Below are 16367 nucleotides of genomic sequence, written 5' to 3'. Positions count from 1 at the left end.
ATTTGTTTGTAAAAATAATTCTGATCCTTTCAAAAAAAACAGAATCACTAGAATCATGAGAGGGTCAGGGGAAAGATGGTGGCAGCTTCATGGGGACAGAAGACGGAAGTGGGAAGAAACAGAGAGGCCCATGGAAGCAGACCCTGGGCGGCTGGAGATCGGAGCTCAGGCTCAGTGCAGGCAGGCCTTGGTTTCCAGCCAGTCTTTAGAATTGTCCAGAATAGAAAATGTTCGCAAAACTCTCTCTGGCCTTCATTTCCCAAGGAAGGATTGGGGTGTGGGGGACACCCAAACAAGACCATCATCTCAAGAAAGAAAGTGCATTTTCACACCACAGTAAAAGGACGTAAAAGCAGGATAAGAGATCGTGGCAATCTCACGCCAACAAATGCATATGTAAGTATATATATGCACATACAGACACAGCACACGTGCTTGCATATAAAACATGTAAATATAAAAATATATATCCCAATTTTACAGAAATTGGGGGGGAAATTAAGTACTCTTCATCAACCATGAACTTATTTTAACGTTTTTGAAGGGGAAATTGGTACTATTATTAAGCTTGGCAGCTTTCTTCAGTATTTGTTTTCTCCAAGCAGTGATTTTTTCCAGCTTTTGACAGATCAACCTCTTCTCTCCAGCTCACTACCACCTTCATTCACAAAGTTCATTCTAATATTTGACTTGGCCTGCATGTTAGGGCAGGAAAGCGTCTTTGCTTGTGCATTACAATACCAACAAGCTTAATCTCAAATGCTTGGGAAACAACTCTACCACTCCCTCTCCCTGCCACGGAGGCTGGAGATGGCTATTTTTGTAAAGAAACACAGGATGCCATACTCTCTCTCGCCACCCCAGGAGGCTAGTGCTGCTGCATCCCACCACTAGGGGGTGCAGCATTATTAATTCTTTCATGTCTTCTGCACAGCTAGGTTGGTTTGGGGTTTTTTTGAGGTATGGGAGCCAGGGACTAAGCCCCGGACCTCGTATGCAGGAAGCTGGCCCTCAACCACTGAGCCGTATCAGCTCCCCTGACTTGGTTTTTTCATTTGCTTGGTGTTTTTGTTTTTAGGAAGCACAGGGGACTGAAACCCAGACCACCCATGTGGGAAGCAGGTACTCAACTGCTTGAGTCATATCCGGTCCCCAACTTTTTACACATTTCAGAATGTGGTAGGAGGTATTTCATAGCATGACAAGTAAAATACATCATTTAAAGCTTGAAACACTTGCAATAAAGCCATATATAAACTAAGAGTCAACCTGATTAAAATATTCCCCAGGATAAAGGAAATTAGGCATTAAATGACCAATTACTTTCCACATGTCATCTCAGCCTGGACCAGCTCTGGGCTGGGTACCAGTGGGAACTACCATCCTACAGATACCGAGCCCCACCCCTGCCCCACGTTGCTGGAGAGGGCAGCCCACTTTAGTCTCTGGAGATAAACCAGACAGGAGTCAGAACATCAACCTAGTTCCTGTGCCTCACTGTCGAAAACCTGACTCACAGCACGCTGGGAAAATGCCCCAAATATTATATCTCAGCATGGTCAGCTCAGTTATGAAATCTGCTTGTGGTGGAATGAACTGTGCACCCCAGATCAGACGTGGTCCTGGGCTCGGTCTGCAGTCTGGTGGGTGTGGCTCGTGGCAGGCAGGATCTCTTCAAAATGTTCCTTCAGGTAAGGGTTTCAGTCCAGGTTACTGTCCTCTACAGGCAGAGTGAAAGGTGGACAGGGAGAGGCAGGGGAGGCCGTGGACACGGCCATGAGACAGAAAAGCCAAGGACCCAGGGTAGCCGGCAGCCAGCCCCAGAACTCCACAGTCTTCTGGAGGAAGCATGGCCTTTCTGGTGCCTCAGTTCTGGACTTCTCCCAGTCTCAAAACTGTGAGCCAAAAACTTCCCGCTGTTTAAGCCAATCCATTGTATGATGCTTGTTTTAGCAGTCGGGAAACGATAACAACATCCACCTCCTCATGGACTATCACCTATTCCCTCCCCTAAACCTCGTGACACTTAACCTGGAAGCAGCTGTCAGCAAAGATTCAGAGAACCTGCCCAGGCCTCCAGAGCCTAGAGCCAGGCTTCTGTGTCAGAGGGCCTGAGAATAAAAATAAATGGCATGTGTCTATACGACTGTTCTGTCCCTGTGAAACATTATCCATCCCCAGACACCAACTTCATCCCTGCCCCCTCAGTTCCCACAGAACTTAGATGATCAATGCCGGATTAAGCAAAGGAGAGACAAGCTATAGCCAACTGGCCAAGTCTAAGAAAGCAGAACTAAACTGGGACTCTGGGGAGAAGGGTAAGGTCTTTCACTTGGAGGCTGAAAACATGACTGCTCCGAGAGAGAAGGGGATAGTCAAAAGAAGAGAGGACCCAGCTAAGGGGTTCCCACTGGTCCAGCCTTCCCCCACTCTGTGCTGTAGCCAGAGTGACCTGCAGCCAGACAGACCAGGTACCATTGTGCCCCTGGTGAAAGCAGATGTGAAGCCCGTCTGGCGGACCCTGGAGCCTGAGCCCTTACAATACAGCTATCCCTCCAACAAGTGCTGGATGCTCTAGAGCAACTCCTCTAATGATGAGCACAAATGACTTTACAGGGGAGGACAGTGAAAGCAACCAGCTCAGCCTGGAGGTTAGTCACACACGCCGCTCTTCCTCCACCGTCCCCAGAAAACATCCTGCAGTGGTGCTTTTCCATTCTGGTGAGGCAAAAGCAGACTCCAGCAGCTCTGGTCATTTAGTCAGTCCATAAATGCTAGTCAGCTGCCTGGTATTTAACATTTTTTAAAATTGATTATTTTATTAAATTATTTTATTAAATTAAAATAAATACCATTTAAAATTAATTCCAGCAGTTTTACAGCCAGACCTCTGATATACTACATTTAAAAGCCACTTTTCCCAAACACAACTCCTGTTTGGACAAATACAGACTGCCTTCTGAAGAGCCAAATCAGGTGGATGGTTTTCTCTACTTACCATATTCTTCTGGGACCAGCATTCCAAAAAGTCCCAGGTTCTTCAGTTTCTCAAAAGTTTCTTTTGGAATTTCTCCCTCCCGGTCAATTTTTTGAGAGTCCACTGCCAAGAAGAAATAATCTAATTAAACAAAATATACACTGTGTTTAAACAAATAAGAGTATAGAGGACAGTTGCTGTGTTGTTTGTAATCCCAGTATCAGAGCCTTTTCAAACCTGGAAATGATGTAGCAGTGGTCATGTAGCATATGTATAGGGTTCTTCAGAGAAATAGAACCAACAGGATGTGTGTGTGTGTAAATAATATGAAATTTACTTAACTATCCAGCACATGTTCAATTTTATGTAATTAGCCCAGCAAGAATTATGTTCTAAAATTACCAGTATCAAGGGAAGCGGATTTGGCTCAACTGATAGAGCGTCCGCCTACCACATGGGAGGTCCATGGTTCAAACCCAGGGCCTCCTCACCCGTGTGATGAGCTGGCCCACGCGCAGGGCTGATGCACGCAAGGACTGCCATGCCACGCAGGGGTGTCTCCCACATAGGGGAGCCCCACGCGCAAGGAGTGCGCCCCATAAGGAGAGCCACCCTGCATGAGAAAAGCACAGCCTGCCAGGAGTGGCACTGTACACGTGGAGAGCTGACGCAGCAAGACGACGTAACAAAAAGAGACACAGATTCCTGGTGCCACTGACGAGAATACAAGTGGACACAGAAGAACACATGGCACATGGACACAGAGAGCAGACAACAGGGGGTGGGGAAGGGGAGAGAAATTGAAAAAAAAAAAATCTATTAAAATTACCAGTATCAGGTAGTGTTCTGTTTCTTGATGTGGGTGCTAGTCAATTTCATTCATAAAACTGCAGCAAAATTTACATTTCTGTATGTAGACATTTCTGTCAGCACACTACACTTGAAATTCTTTTTATTAGCAGTACCTTCTAGAAAACTGGAGAATAACTGAACAACTTCCAGAGCTGTTAGGCTAGATAGCCAAGGCCTAGGCAATATCTGAGGTTCAACCTACCCACCTTTCAGAAAACACATTCTCTTTTACCATAGCCCATAGGGTCTGAGAACAATGTAGCCTATTTAACATCAATATTCACATTTCATTAGAACAAAACTGAGCAATCATTAGCATTAGACCTGAAACAATACACTTTCATATGAATCAAGTAAATGCTTTTTGAATTGCTAATAATTTAAACTTTATCACCATTATAAATTTTAAGTCACCATAACCTACATATATGAATTTTTATGTATATGGGTCACAAATGATAAATACGGATTTCCCAAAAGGCATCCAACTCTCACTTTTTATTTACCTTTTTACAAGTTAACGATGTGTATGTTTGATGGACAATAAACAGCACATATTTAAAGTATTTAATTTGGTGAGTTCTGACATATAAGTTCACCTGTTAAACCATTACCGCAATCAACACTTCCATTACCACCAAATGCTTCCCTGTGCCCCTTTGTAATCAATCGTTCTCTCCACTCCTTCCCCAGGTAACCATTAATCTGCTTTTTGTTACTATAGATTAATTTTCACTTTTGAAAATTTTATATAAATGGAATCAAATACTTTTTTGGTCTGGCTTCTTCCATTCAGCAGTTACCCATGTTGTTGCATATATAAATAATTCAGTTCTACTCAATGGATACATTAGAATCATTTATACATTCACTTTCTGATGAACATTTGGATTGTCCCAGTTTTGGGCACTTAGAAATTAAGCTCCTAGGAACATTCACATTTGATCTTTGTGTAGATGTTTTCATTTCTCTTGGATCAACACTTATGAGTAGAATGGTTCTGTTGTATAGTAGGTTATATTTAACTTAAAAAAAAAAAGATGCCAAGATCTGGGATTTCTGCTTCTGGTCAAGGTGGAGTAAGAGGGACTGGATTTATCTTCCTGCCTTAAAAAACTAAAAACTGGAAAAAGATACATGAGACATACCTTACAAAGGCAAGAGAACAGGCAGCACAGGACAATGATCCCGGGGCAGGGGTGGATCAAGTGAGCCTTACAAATGTCCCTACTTGCAATAGGGCAGGGAGAGAAACCCAGACGGGGCTCAGCAGATTCAGGGAGGCCAAGGTGGCAGAGTTCACACAGGGGACACAAAACCAAAGGGGAGAGCACTGCACAGAGACAGGGAGCACTGAAGATCTGCAGCAGGTGCCCCCAGACTTCAGCTGAAGGCTGGCCAGCATGCATGTAAGCTACTCAAGGCCAGGGAAATAACTACCAAAAGGAGCAGAAGGAAAATTCCTAAAACTCACACAAAGGCCCAGAAGAGGTGGCATTCTGACCAGCCAGAGTGGAGAAATTTTGTAATATTCCAGGGCTTGGGTACAGTACTCAGAAGGGGGGGACTGCGTCAGTAGTGGAGAATATACATTCTCAGCAGGATCAGTGTCACCCCCAAGGGGGCAAAAATTGGTTCTAACGGGGAGGGGGCACAAAAATCTAACTTTTTAATGTATAAAGCACAGATACACACACACACAAATATATGTATTTTTATAAAATATAGAAACAGATATGGTATTTAAAAATTCTGGGGTATTAAAATTCATAGGGGGAGGTAAATAAGAAAAAAGATGTCTAAAATGTTTCCTGGGGTGGAGGTAGGGGAGATAGTAGTTGAGCAATAATGAAAAAAAAAAAAAAAAAGGTTGAGAAACACTGTCTTAGACTAAAGACTGCTCTGTTCTTGCCTTGAAATGATCCACCTGTTTCCAAATAACTTATCTGTGCCCTAAAACAATGCTTAAGAATCATTAAACAAACACACACACAAATATCCAGCACCAATAATTGTAAACTCCACAATGCCTAGCATCCAATAGAAAATTACCAGGCATGAAAAGAGCAGGGAAATACAATTTATAGTGTGGAGAAAAATCCATTAATTGAACACAGCCTGGGAATTACACATATGGCAGTACAGGGACATCAAAACAATTGTTTTAACTATTCCAAATGCTCAAGAAGGTAGAGGAAAACATAAGCATGTCAAGGAGGTGTGAAAGAAATAGTAAAGACTTAAATTGAACTTCCAGATGTGAGATATAATGTCTAAGAGGAAAAATAAATCAGATGGGATTAAATACTGATCTTGTGACCACTAAACATAAAACACAATGGAAATTTCACCAAATAAAACAGAGGAGAGAAAAAAAGACTGGGGGAAAAAGAAACAAAAACCCAAAAAACAGAAAAACAGAGTATCAGTGAGTTGTGGGATAACATCACACAACCTTATACATGTAACTGGCATCCCCAAGGAGGGTGGGGGGTTAGTAAAAAATATTTGAACAAATAATTGCCAAAAAGTTTTTCAAATTTGATGAAAACTATGAACCCACATTTCCAAGAATCTCAAGAATCCAAGCAAAGGAAAAATGAAGAAAAGTATACCAATACACATCATAATCACCCTCCTTAAAGCCACTTAATATTAGTTGAGACGTAAGAAACAGTAAGTACAGAAGAAGAAAGATATAAAATGATAGCAGACATCTCATAGGAAATAGTGTTAAATCAGAAGAGAGTGGAACAACATCTTTAAACTGTTGAAAAAAACTTGTGAGCCTACAAATCTTTACTGATGGAAGACTTTCTCAGACATACAAAAGCTAAGAATATTCATCACCTGCAAAACTGTACTACGAGAGATGTTAAAGGAAGTCCTTCACACAGAAGAACAGTGGTTTTAAAACAGAAGAATGGAGATCATTAGAAATAGGAAATAGATGGGTAAACATAAAATAGTTTTTTCTTAGTTCAGAAATTACTCTAAAAATAAAATGACAATTTAATGGAGTTTAAAATGAATGTAGGAAAAAAAGTATGAAACAATAGAACACAGACTGGGAAAGCAGTAATATAATGCTGCGAGGTTCATATACTATACATGAAGTAGTATAATACTTGAAGCTTTGATAAGATGCGTATTTTAAACACTAATGCAACCACTTAAACAAGCAAAACAAAAAAAGGTCTAAAAAGCTAACAAAAGCAATAAAATGGAATCATAAAAACTATTCCATTAATACAGAAGGCAGAAAAGGAGGAAAAGGGGCACAAAGAACAGATGGGTCAAATAGAAGACAAATAGTTAGATGACAGATTTAAACCCAACTATACCTATAATCATATTAAAACAATCACACATCAATTTAATAATTAAAAAGCAAAGACTGTCAGAATGGATAAAAAAGACAACATCCAACTATGCTGCCTATAAGAAACCCACTTTATTACTGTTTTAAGCTTTTTATTTTGTTAAGTAATTTTAGATTTAAAGGACCGCTGCAAAAATAGCACAGCATTCCCATATATCCTTCACCCAGCTTCTTCTAACAGAACCTCACAGAATCATGATAAAATTATCAAAATTAGGAAACTTGACATTGGTACAATATTAATAATTACAAAATTAATTCCAATTTCACCAGTATGTCCATTAAATGTTCTTTTTTCGTTTCCTGGATCCAATCCAGGATCCCACACTGCATTTAGTTGTCATCTCTTCTTAGTCTCCTCTAATCTGTGATGGTTTTCCTCAGCCTTGTCATTTTTCAAGAGCTTATTCTGTAGAAAGCCTCTCAATGTGGACTTGTCTGCTGCTGTCTTAATATTAGACTGAGATTACACAAACTTTACCTTATACCATATATAAAAACTAAGTTGGAATGGATCACAGACCTAAATATAAGAGCTGAAACTATAAAATGTCTAGAAAACATAGAAAATAAGCATGGCTATGGACTTAACAAAGATATCTCATACACGATACAAAAATATGAACTACAACAGAAAAAAAATTACGTTTAAAAAACATATGCTCTTCCTCCTGTCAGCCTTCATGTTACTCAAATGTGGCCAGTCTCGAAGCCAAACTCAGCATGTAAATGCAATGCCTTCCCTCCAGCGTGGGACATGACACCCAGGGATGAGCCTCCCTGGCAACGAGGGACCACTATCAAATACCAACTGATGATGCAACTGGAAAAGGACCTTATATGGAAGGTTCAATGCGGATCAGCAGAATATCCATGTCTACATAAAATAACATGACTTTAAAATGCTGTTTGACCTAAAGTAAGGGGGAAATGGAAAGGAGAAATGAGTTTATATGGCTACGAGTTTCTAAAAAAGAGTCTGGAGGCTGGCAGAAGGATTGCCCTCATGCACAACTGAGCAGAGTCAGAGAGACAGATAAAGCAGATACAACCCCCAGATATTGGTTCCTATGAAGGCGAAAGAGACCCATGAGAGTTATGGTCATGGCCGATGGGGTTTACTACCAGGGCAGATGGCCCCTCTCTGGAAATGGTGTTTATGTGTGATGAATCTGGACTCAGATGGGATCTCCCTTCATAAGACTTTCATACTAATCTGCTGGAGGTGCAGTTAACGTTGGGGTTTAAGATATAGTTAGGGGATTTGAATCTCTGGACTGATAATGTGATAGCCAGGTCCTGAGCCTCAACAGACTCCAGCACCTACAATCTGATTTATTGGACTTACCACACTCAGCTAAGATGGAGTTGAAGAAGGACAATCACCACACCATGGAGCCTAGAGTGATTACAACTGAAAATGGGAGGATGGCAGCCAGCATCCATGTGGAATCTGAGCCTCCTCTTGACATAGAGGTGTAATGGACACAACCAATCCAATGTCCACATAGAAGAGGTGGCATTGGATTTGGAAAAGTGGACATGGTGGACGATGGGTATGGGGAAGGGCAGGAAGAGATGAGAGGTGGGGGCGTATTTGGGACGTGGAGCTGCCCTGGATGGCGCCTCGGGGGTGATCGCCGGACATCGTGGATCCTCACAGGGCCCACTGGATGGAATGGAGGAGAGTATGGGCCATGATGTGGACCATTGTCTATGAGGTGCAGAGGTGCCCAAAGATGTACTTACCAAATCCAATGGATGTGTCATGATGATGGGAACGAGTGTTGTTGGGGGGGGAGAGGGGGGTGGGGGGGTGGGGTTGAATGGGACCTCACATATATATTTTTAATGTAATATTATTACAAAGTCAATAAAAAAAAAACAAAAAAAAAAAACATATGCTCTTGAAAAAAACTGTTAAAAAAAAAGGAAGAAAAAGGAAGCACGGACTGGGAGAAAATTTTTGTAAAACATATGGGACACAAAATAAAAGATTTGTATCTAGAATATATAACGACTCTTATGACTCAATAAGGAAACATCCCAATTTTTTTAAAAAGTGGATAAAATGTCTGAAAGACATTTCTCCAAGAGACAGCGGTGGCAAACAGCTGAAAAGAATCTCAGAATAGTGGCTAAGAAAATGCAAATTAAAACCACAATGAGATTCTACCTCACACCCACTGGAATGGCTAACACTGAGAAGCATGACCATGCCAAGTACTGGTGAAAACGTGGAATAACTGCAACTTTCAAACACTGGTGGGAATGTAAAGCAATAATTACTTGGGAAAACAGTTTGGCAGTTTCTTAAAGAACGAAATATACACCTATCATATGGCCCAGGCATTTCACTCGCAAAAAATTACACAAGTATTTACACAAAAGAAATGCCAGTACATACCCACACGAAGACCCATACAAGACCAAAAGGGTTAAAAATCTGGATACATCTCAAACAATAATTAACACACAAACAGATAAACTGAAATACTCCTCAGCATTCAAAAGAAATAAACTGTTGATGCATGTAACATGGATGAAATTCAAAACTATGCTGAGTGAAAGAAGCATATAAAAACATGCATGATGTATGATTCTATTTATATCAAATTCCAGAAAATGCAAAACAACCTATAGCAACTGAAGGAGGGACAGGGATTGCTTGGGGATAGGGAGGGAGTGAAAGGGGCACGAAGAAATTTCTAGGAGCGATGGCTGTTTTTTACCTTGATTGTGCGATGATTTCTTATAGGTGTGCATAGGTCAAAATTTATCAACCTGAACATTTTAAATAAGTTCAATTGACTGCAAGTCAATGATACTTCAACAAAGCTGAAAAACAAACCTGACAAACCAGAAAGTGAAAGTTTAACTGAAAGAACAAGGGACCAAGAAACTAAAAAAAGACACAGGTTTGAAGGCAACCATAGAACAGAAACAGAAATATTCCTAAAGAAACAAAGAAATCTATTCATAGCTAAGCAACTTCTAAAATTAGCAGCATAGGGAAGCGGACTTGGCCTAATGCATAGGGCGTCCGCCTACCACATGGGAGGTCCACGGTTCAAACCCCGGGCCTCCTTGACCGGTGTGGAGCTGGCCCACGTGCAGCGCTGATGCGCGCAGGAGTGCCCTGCCACGCAGGGGTGTCCCCCACATAGGGAAGCCCCATGCGCGAGGAGTGCGCCCCGTAAAGAGAGCCGCCCAGTGCAAAAGAAAGTTCAGCCTGCCCAGGAATGGTGCTGCACACACAGAGAGCTGGCACGGCAAGATGATGCAACAAAAAGAGACACAGATTCTCATGCCCCTGACAACAGAAGCAGACAAAAGAAGAACACGCAGCAAATAGACACAGAGAACAGACAACTGGGGTGGGGGTGGGGAAGGGGAGAGAAATAAATAAAAAATAAATCTTTAAAAAAAAAATTAAAAAAAATAAAATAAAATTAGCAGCATAATAACAAGTTAATAATGTAGAGAAGCAATTCTCAAAGTTGCAGGTGGCAGGGAGGAGTGTTCTAGGGAGTACACAATGTCAAATATTTCAATAATAAAAGACGCTATTTGACTTTTTTCACTTTTTAAAAAATTTATGGAAGATTATCACTCATACATAAATATATATAAACAATAAGTGTATAGTAATAGTTGTGAACTTAAAAAACAAACATATATAACATCATACAGGACTCTAATAACTCACCTTACCACCAATACCTTGCATTGTTGTTAAACGTTTTTAATGATTAAAAAGCATTGCCAAACTATTACTACTAAACAACTATTTTTCCCCAACCCTATTATTATTACTCTTTTTATCATTTATATATGAACATACATAAACAATAAGTGTAGAGTAAAACTTGTGAACTTACAAAGCAAACATGCATAACATCATACAGGGGTCCCACACATCAACCCTCCACCAACACCCTGCATTGTCATGAGGCGTTTGTTACAAATTATGAAAGAATATTGTCAAAATCTTACTACTAATTATAGTCCTTATCTTACATTTGGGGTATTTTACCCCAATGCACCCTATTATTATTTTTTAAATATATTTTTTATGACAGATGTTGTAAACTTATAAAACAATCATGCACATGTACAGAATTCCCAAACAACACCCCTCTATCAACATACCATACTAAAGTGGAACACTTGTGACAGATATCATCTGATTGTTAACACGTCCATAGGGTACATTTGGCACACATTTTCCATACTGCTCCGTTATCAACACAGTACATCTTGGCATAGGTGCAAGAATATTATCTTATTACTCCTAACCACAGTCCATAGGTCACTCCAGTTGTATTTTTCCCATGCTTCTCCCCCTCCTACCACCCTGCAGAAGTGATGTACATTTGCACTAGCTCACAAAGAACACTCTTGCATCTGTACCACCAACCACAATTCTCATCCACCTCTTGGTTTACTGTGCTATTCAGTTTCTAGATTATTTTCCAGCATTCTGTCAGTTGGCATTGACATACCTAGACTAACATTTTCAACCACATTCCCATTTATAAACTAGCTTTACCATCCAGTCTATACATTTCCACACTTTTACAGTAAAGCTAATTAAAACCTCTATATACATTAAACGTCAGTAGTCCATCTCAGTCCTCCTTTTATCTCCTTTAAGAACCCACCACCCACACTAACAGGTCTTGAAGTTATTTTCCCAGATTTTCTTCTAGAAGCTTTATGGTTCTTGCTTCTTATTTTTAGGTTTTTGATCCATTTTGAGTTAATTTTTGAATAAGGCGTATGATAGGGGTCCTCTTCCTTCTTTTGGCTATGGATATCCAGTTCTTTCAGCACCATTTGTTGAAAGGACTGTTCTGCCTGAGCTGTGTGGGTTTGACAGGCTAGTCAAAAATCACTCGACCATACATGTGAGCGTCTGTTTCTGAACCATCAATTTGGTTCCATTGGCCTAAGTGTCTGTCTTTATGCCAGTAACATGCTATTTTTACCACTATGGCTAGGTAATATGATTTAAAGTTTGGAGATGAGGGCTTCCTTTTTCCTCTTTAAGATATTTCTGGCTATTCAGGACTGCTTACATTTCCAAATAAATTTGATAATCATGTTTTCAATTTTTAAAAATGCTGGTGGAATTTTTATTGGGATTACATTGAATCTGTATATCAATTTGAGTAGAATTGACATCTGAATGATATTTAGTCTTCCAATCCAAATAACAGACTGTTCTTCCATTTATTTAGGCCTTTTTAAAATTTCTTTTAACACTGAATTGTAGTTTTCTGAATACAAGTGCTCTATATCATTGGTTAGGTTTATTCCTACTTGAGTTTTATGTCATATTTTAGTTTCACCACTCTTTTGACACTTTTAGTTACTTTATTTGATATAAGCTTCATTCCTAGACTCTCTCCCAGGCCTCTCTCTCCTGTCTTTTCTTTTCAGGCTCTAGCACTACCTTTAGTATTTCCTGAAAGTCTGGGCTTTTGGTTAGAAATTCTCTCAGTTTCTGTTTATCTATGAAAATTCTAATCTAGTCCTCATTTTTGAAAGACAATCTTGCTGGAGAAAAGATTCTTGGCTGGAAGTTCTTTTGTAGTCTCTTAAATATATCAGACCACTGTCTTCTTGCCTCCATGGTTTCTGGTGAGAAATCAGCACTTAATCTTATTGGGTATCCCTTATATATTATGCATTGCTTTTCTCTTGCTGTTCTCAGAATTCTGTCTTGGGCATTTGATATTCTGATGAGTATGTGTCTTGGAGTTTGTCTATTCGGATTTTTTCAGATGGGAGTACGTTGTTTCTTGGACATAGATATCTATGAGCTTCAAGAGGGTTGGGAAATATTCTACCATTATTTCTTCAAATATTCCTTCTGCCCCTTTTCCCTCCTCTCCTCCTTCTGGGACACCCATGACACATATGTTTGCAAGCCTTTTGCTGTCATATAGTTCCCTGAGACCTTGTTCAATTTTTTCCATTCTTTTCTTCATCTGTTCTTTTGTATGTTCACTTTTAGAGGCTATTTATTCAAGCTTACCAATTCTTTCTTCTGTCTCCTCAAATCTGCTATTTTATGATTCCAAAGTTTTTTAAATTTCACTTATTGTGCCTTTCATTCCCATAAGATTTGCTATTTTTCTATGCATGCTTTCAAATTCTTCTTTGTGTGCATCCAATGTCTTCTTTTTTATTTAAAGATTTATTTATTTAATTTCTCTTCGCCTTCCCCTCCCCCAGTTGTCTGCTCCCGAGTCCATTCGCTGTGCGTTCTTCTGGGTCCACTTGCATTCTCAGTGGCACCGGGAATCTGTGTCTCTTTTTGTTGCATCATCTTGCTACGTCAGCTCTGTCTGTGTGACACCATTCCTGGGCGGGCTGCGCTTTTTTTCACGCAGGGCAGCTCTCCTTCTGGGGTGCACTCCTTGCACGTGGGGCTCCCCTACATGGGGGACACCCCTGCGTGGCATGGCACTCCTTGCACATGGCAGCACTGCACATGGGCCAGCTTACCACATGGGCCAGAAGGCCCTGGGTTTGAACCCTGGACCACCTATATGGTAGGCAGATGCTCTATCAGTTGAGCCACATCCGCTTCCCCCAATATCTTCTTAATATCCTTAATCTCTTTAGCCATCTCACTGAATTTACTAAGGAGATTTGTTTGAACATCTATGATTAGTTGTCTCAACTCCTTTATGTCATCTGAAGGCTTATCTTGTTCCTTTAACTAGGACATATCTTCCTGTTTCTTAGTATGGATTGTAATTTTTTGTTGGTATCTTGGCATCTGGCTTACTAGAGTATTTATTCTGGGTGCAGTTTTTCTCTTTAGTTTAGGGCTTCCTGTCCTTTCTCCCTTGCTGGTTGTGCAGTAGGAGCCAAGGTTGAAATTGGTGCTATAAGCTGTAGAGGCTCAAGCTGCCCTCATTACACCAGGGACAGATGAAGCGTCTCCCAACTTTCTCCTTTGCTAGGGGTAGGGACAGAGTCACAGCTGTGGGGAATAATCCAAGTTGTGCAGGCCTAGACTATAGTTGCCCAGAGAGACTGATGAAGATTCACACCCCTTCTCCCCTGCCTGGAGCAGGGAAAGAGACACAGGTGTGGGCAGCAATCTATGCATTGCAGGTCCAAGATGACTGCAGTTGCCCTGGTAGACTTCCAATTATTCAGTGTGTGCCAGTCAAAGGTACCCCTGCAGTTACCTGGATAGGCTGGACAGGGCCTGCCACCCTCCTCCCTGCCAGAGATGGGGCTGAAGCCTAGCCTAGGGTTGCAGGCCAATGTGGATGAAAGAAACCAGTTCCTACCGTCACTGTGATTTTCGGTCTGCCTGGCTTTCCCTCGTGCTGGAGCAGAGTCAAAATGGCGACCACCAGCCTCTTTCCGACTTGGACAGATTCACACCCTAGCTGTTTCTAGGGTTATACCTTAGCCAGCCAAGTCTACTAATCAGGAGCTGAAATCAGAGGCCAACTGTCTACTCCTCCTCCCATTTTTGGGAAATGAAGCTTCCAATACCAGCCACAGAATAGCTCCTGGGGTAGCTTGCACTGCCAAAGCAGGATAATCACTGGCCTCCGTGGCTTGGCCAGTAATTTCTCAGAGAGACTGGCACAGGTCCCCACAGCTTCTTCCCTGACAGAGGTAGGGCTGGGGCTTAGGCTACAGCTGCAACCCGATCTGGATGGAAAGAAGCCAGTTCCTACCAGCACTGTGATTTTTTATTTATTTCTCTCCCCTCTCCCCCCGCCCCCCCCCCAGTTGTCTGTTCTCTGTGTCCATTCATTGTGTGTTCTTCTGTGACTGCTTCTACCCTTATCAGCAGCACCGGGAATCTGTGTTTCTTTTTGTTGCATCATCTCGTTGCATCAGCTCTCCGTGTGTGCAGCGCCATTCTTGGTCAGGTTACACTTTCTTTCACACTGGGCGGCTCTCCTTACGGGGCGCACTCCTTGCGCGTGGGGCTCCCCTATGCGAGGGACACCCCTGCGTGGCACAGCACTCCTTGCGCGCATCAGCACTGTGCATGGACCAGCTCCACACAGGTCAAGGAAGCCCAGGGTTTGAACCTTGGACCTCCCATGTGGTAGACGGACGCCCTAACCACTGGGCCAAGTCTGCTTCCCCAGCACTGTGATTTTCAATCTACCCTGCTTCCCCTCATGCCAGGTGTGGAGTTAAGATGGCAGCTACTAGCCTCTTTCTGACTTGCACAGGTTCACACTTTAGCTGTTCTTAGGATTATACTTTAGCCCACCAAATTTACTCATCACTAGCTGAAGTTAGTGCCCACCTGTCTCTTCCTCCCCATTATTGGGAAGTAGAGCTTTCAATTCCAGCCGCAAAACAGCTCCCAAGACAGCTTGTGCCTCCAGTGGAGGATGGGCACCGGCCTCCAGGCATGGAGTGTTCTACTTACGAATCTTCTCTGCAGATGGGCAGTCTCCTCCTTCCATTCCATCAAGGATGTGGCAGGATGCTCTTCCAAGTATGGAGCCCCCAGACAGGTGCTTCAGCTAGCTCCAGATAGCTCTGGGTGTTTACTAACTGCCCTGTAGCAGGAGCTGACTCTAGGAGCTCCTTACTCTGCTGCCATCTTGTTCGTTGTCCTGCTATTTGACTTTTTAATTCTAATTTTCTTCTAAGTGTACAGTGAGTTTTCTAGAGGCTACATGACATATGATATCACAAGAGATTAAATGAAGACACAGATTTGAGAATCCAACCATCTCCTAATAAGCCAAACATTAACAAGATTTGCAAAAATGTATAACAATGCCATTGTTCATTTTTTTGGACAATATTTTTCATTAAAAATACTCTTTTTAATCAATATTTTCTCAATACTGTCAATATTGATCAATATTTTAAATGAAGGTTTTATCAATATTTTAAATGAAGTAATAAAAGATTACAATATTTTAAAAATTTCTCCATTTAATTTCTTATAGGGTAAATATCGATAGGTAAAACCCATATAAACAAACATCCTTTGGATCCTCAATTTTTAAGTAAAAGGGTTCCAAGACCAAAAAGTTTACAAAACCCCTGGGTCAGTCTAACCTCCCCCGGCTCTCACAGGATGAGCACTTTCCCCTGCCTAAGGGCGCTGAGCGCGCTATTGGATATGAGGAAGGACTTTGTTGA

At 41.4% G+C, this 16367-nt stretch overlaps 1 protein-coding gene and 1 non-coding gene across 7 annotated transcripts in view; both read right to left on the bottom strand.

Annotated features, from left to right (window-relative positions):
- The window catches only part of ACAD9 (acyl-CoA dehydrogenase family member 9), a 58102-nt gene that overhangs the window by 36615 nt on the left and 5120 nt on the right, over positions 1–16367 (bottom strand). For all 6 annotated transcript variants that reach the window (XM_023587773.3, XM_023587775.3, XM_023587774.3 and 3 more), the window contains exon 3: positions 2999–3100. In XM_023587773.3, the coding sequence (XP_023443541.1) occupies positions 2999–3100 (102 nt within the window). The remainder of the gene's footprint in view (positions 1–2998; positions 3101–16367) is intronic.
- On the bottom strand, positions 15270–15345 carry TRNAG-ACC (transfer RNA glycine (anticodon ACC)). Its single transcript has one exon. It is a non-coding gene; the product is annotated as a tRNA-Gly (tRNA).

Source organism: Dasypus novemcinctus, chromosome 26 (genome assembly GCF_030445035.2).
Source record: "Dasypus novemcinctus isolate mDasNov1 chromosome 26, mDasNov1.1.hap2, whole genome shotgun sequence".
Taxonomy (NCBI): Eukaryota; Metazoa; Chordata; class Mammalia; order Cingulata; family Dasypodidae; genus Dasypus; species Dasypus novemcinctus.
Note: the sequence above shows the minus strand (reverse complement) of the source record. Positions and strands in the feature narration are given on the sequence as shown.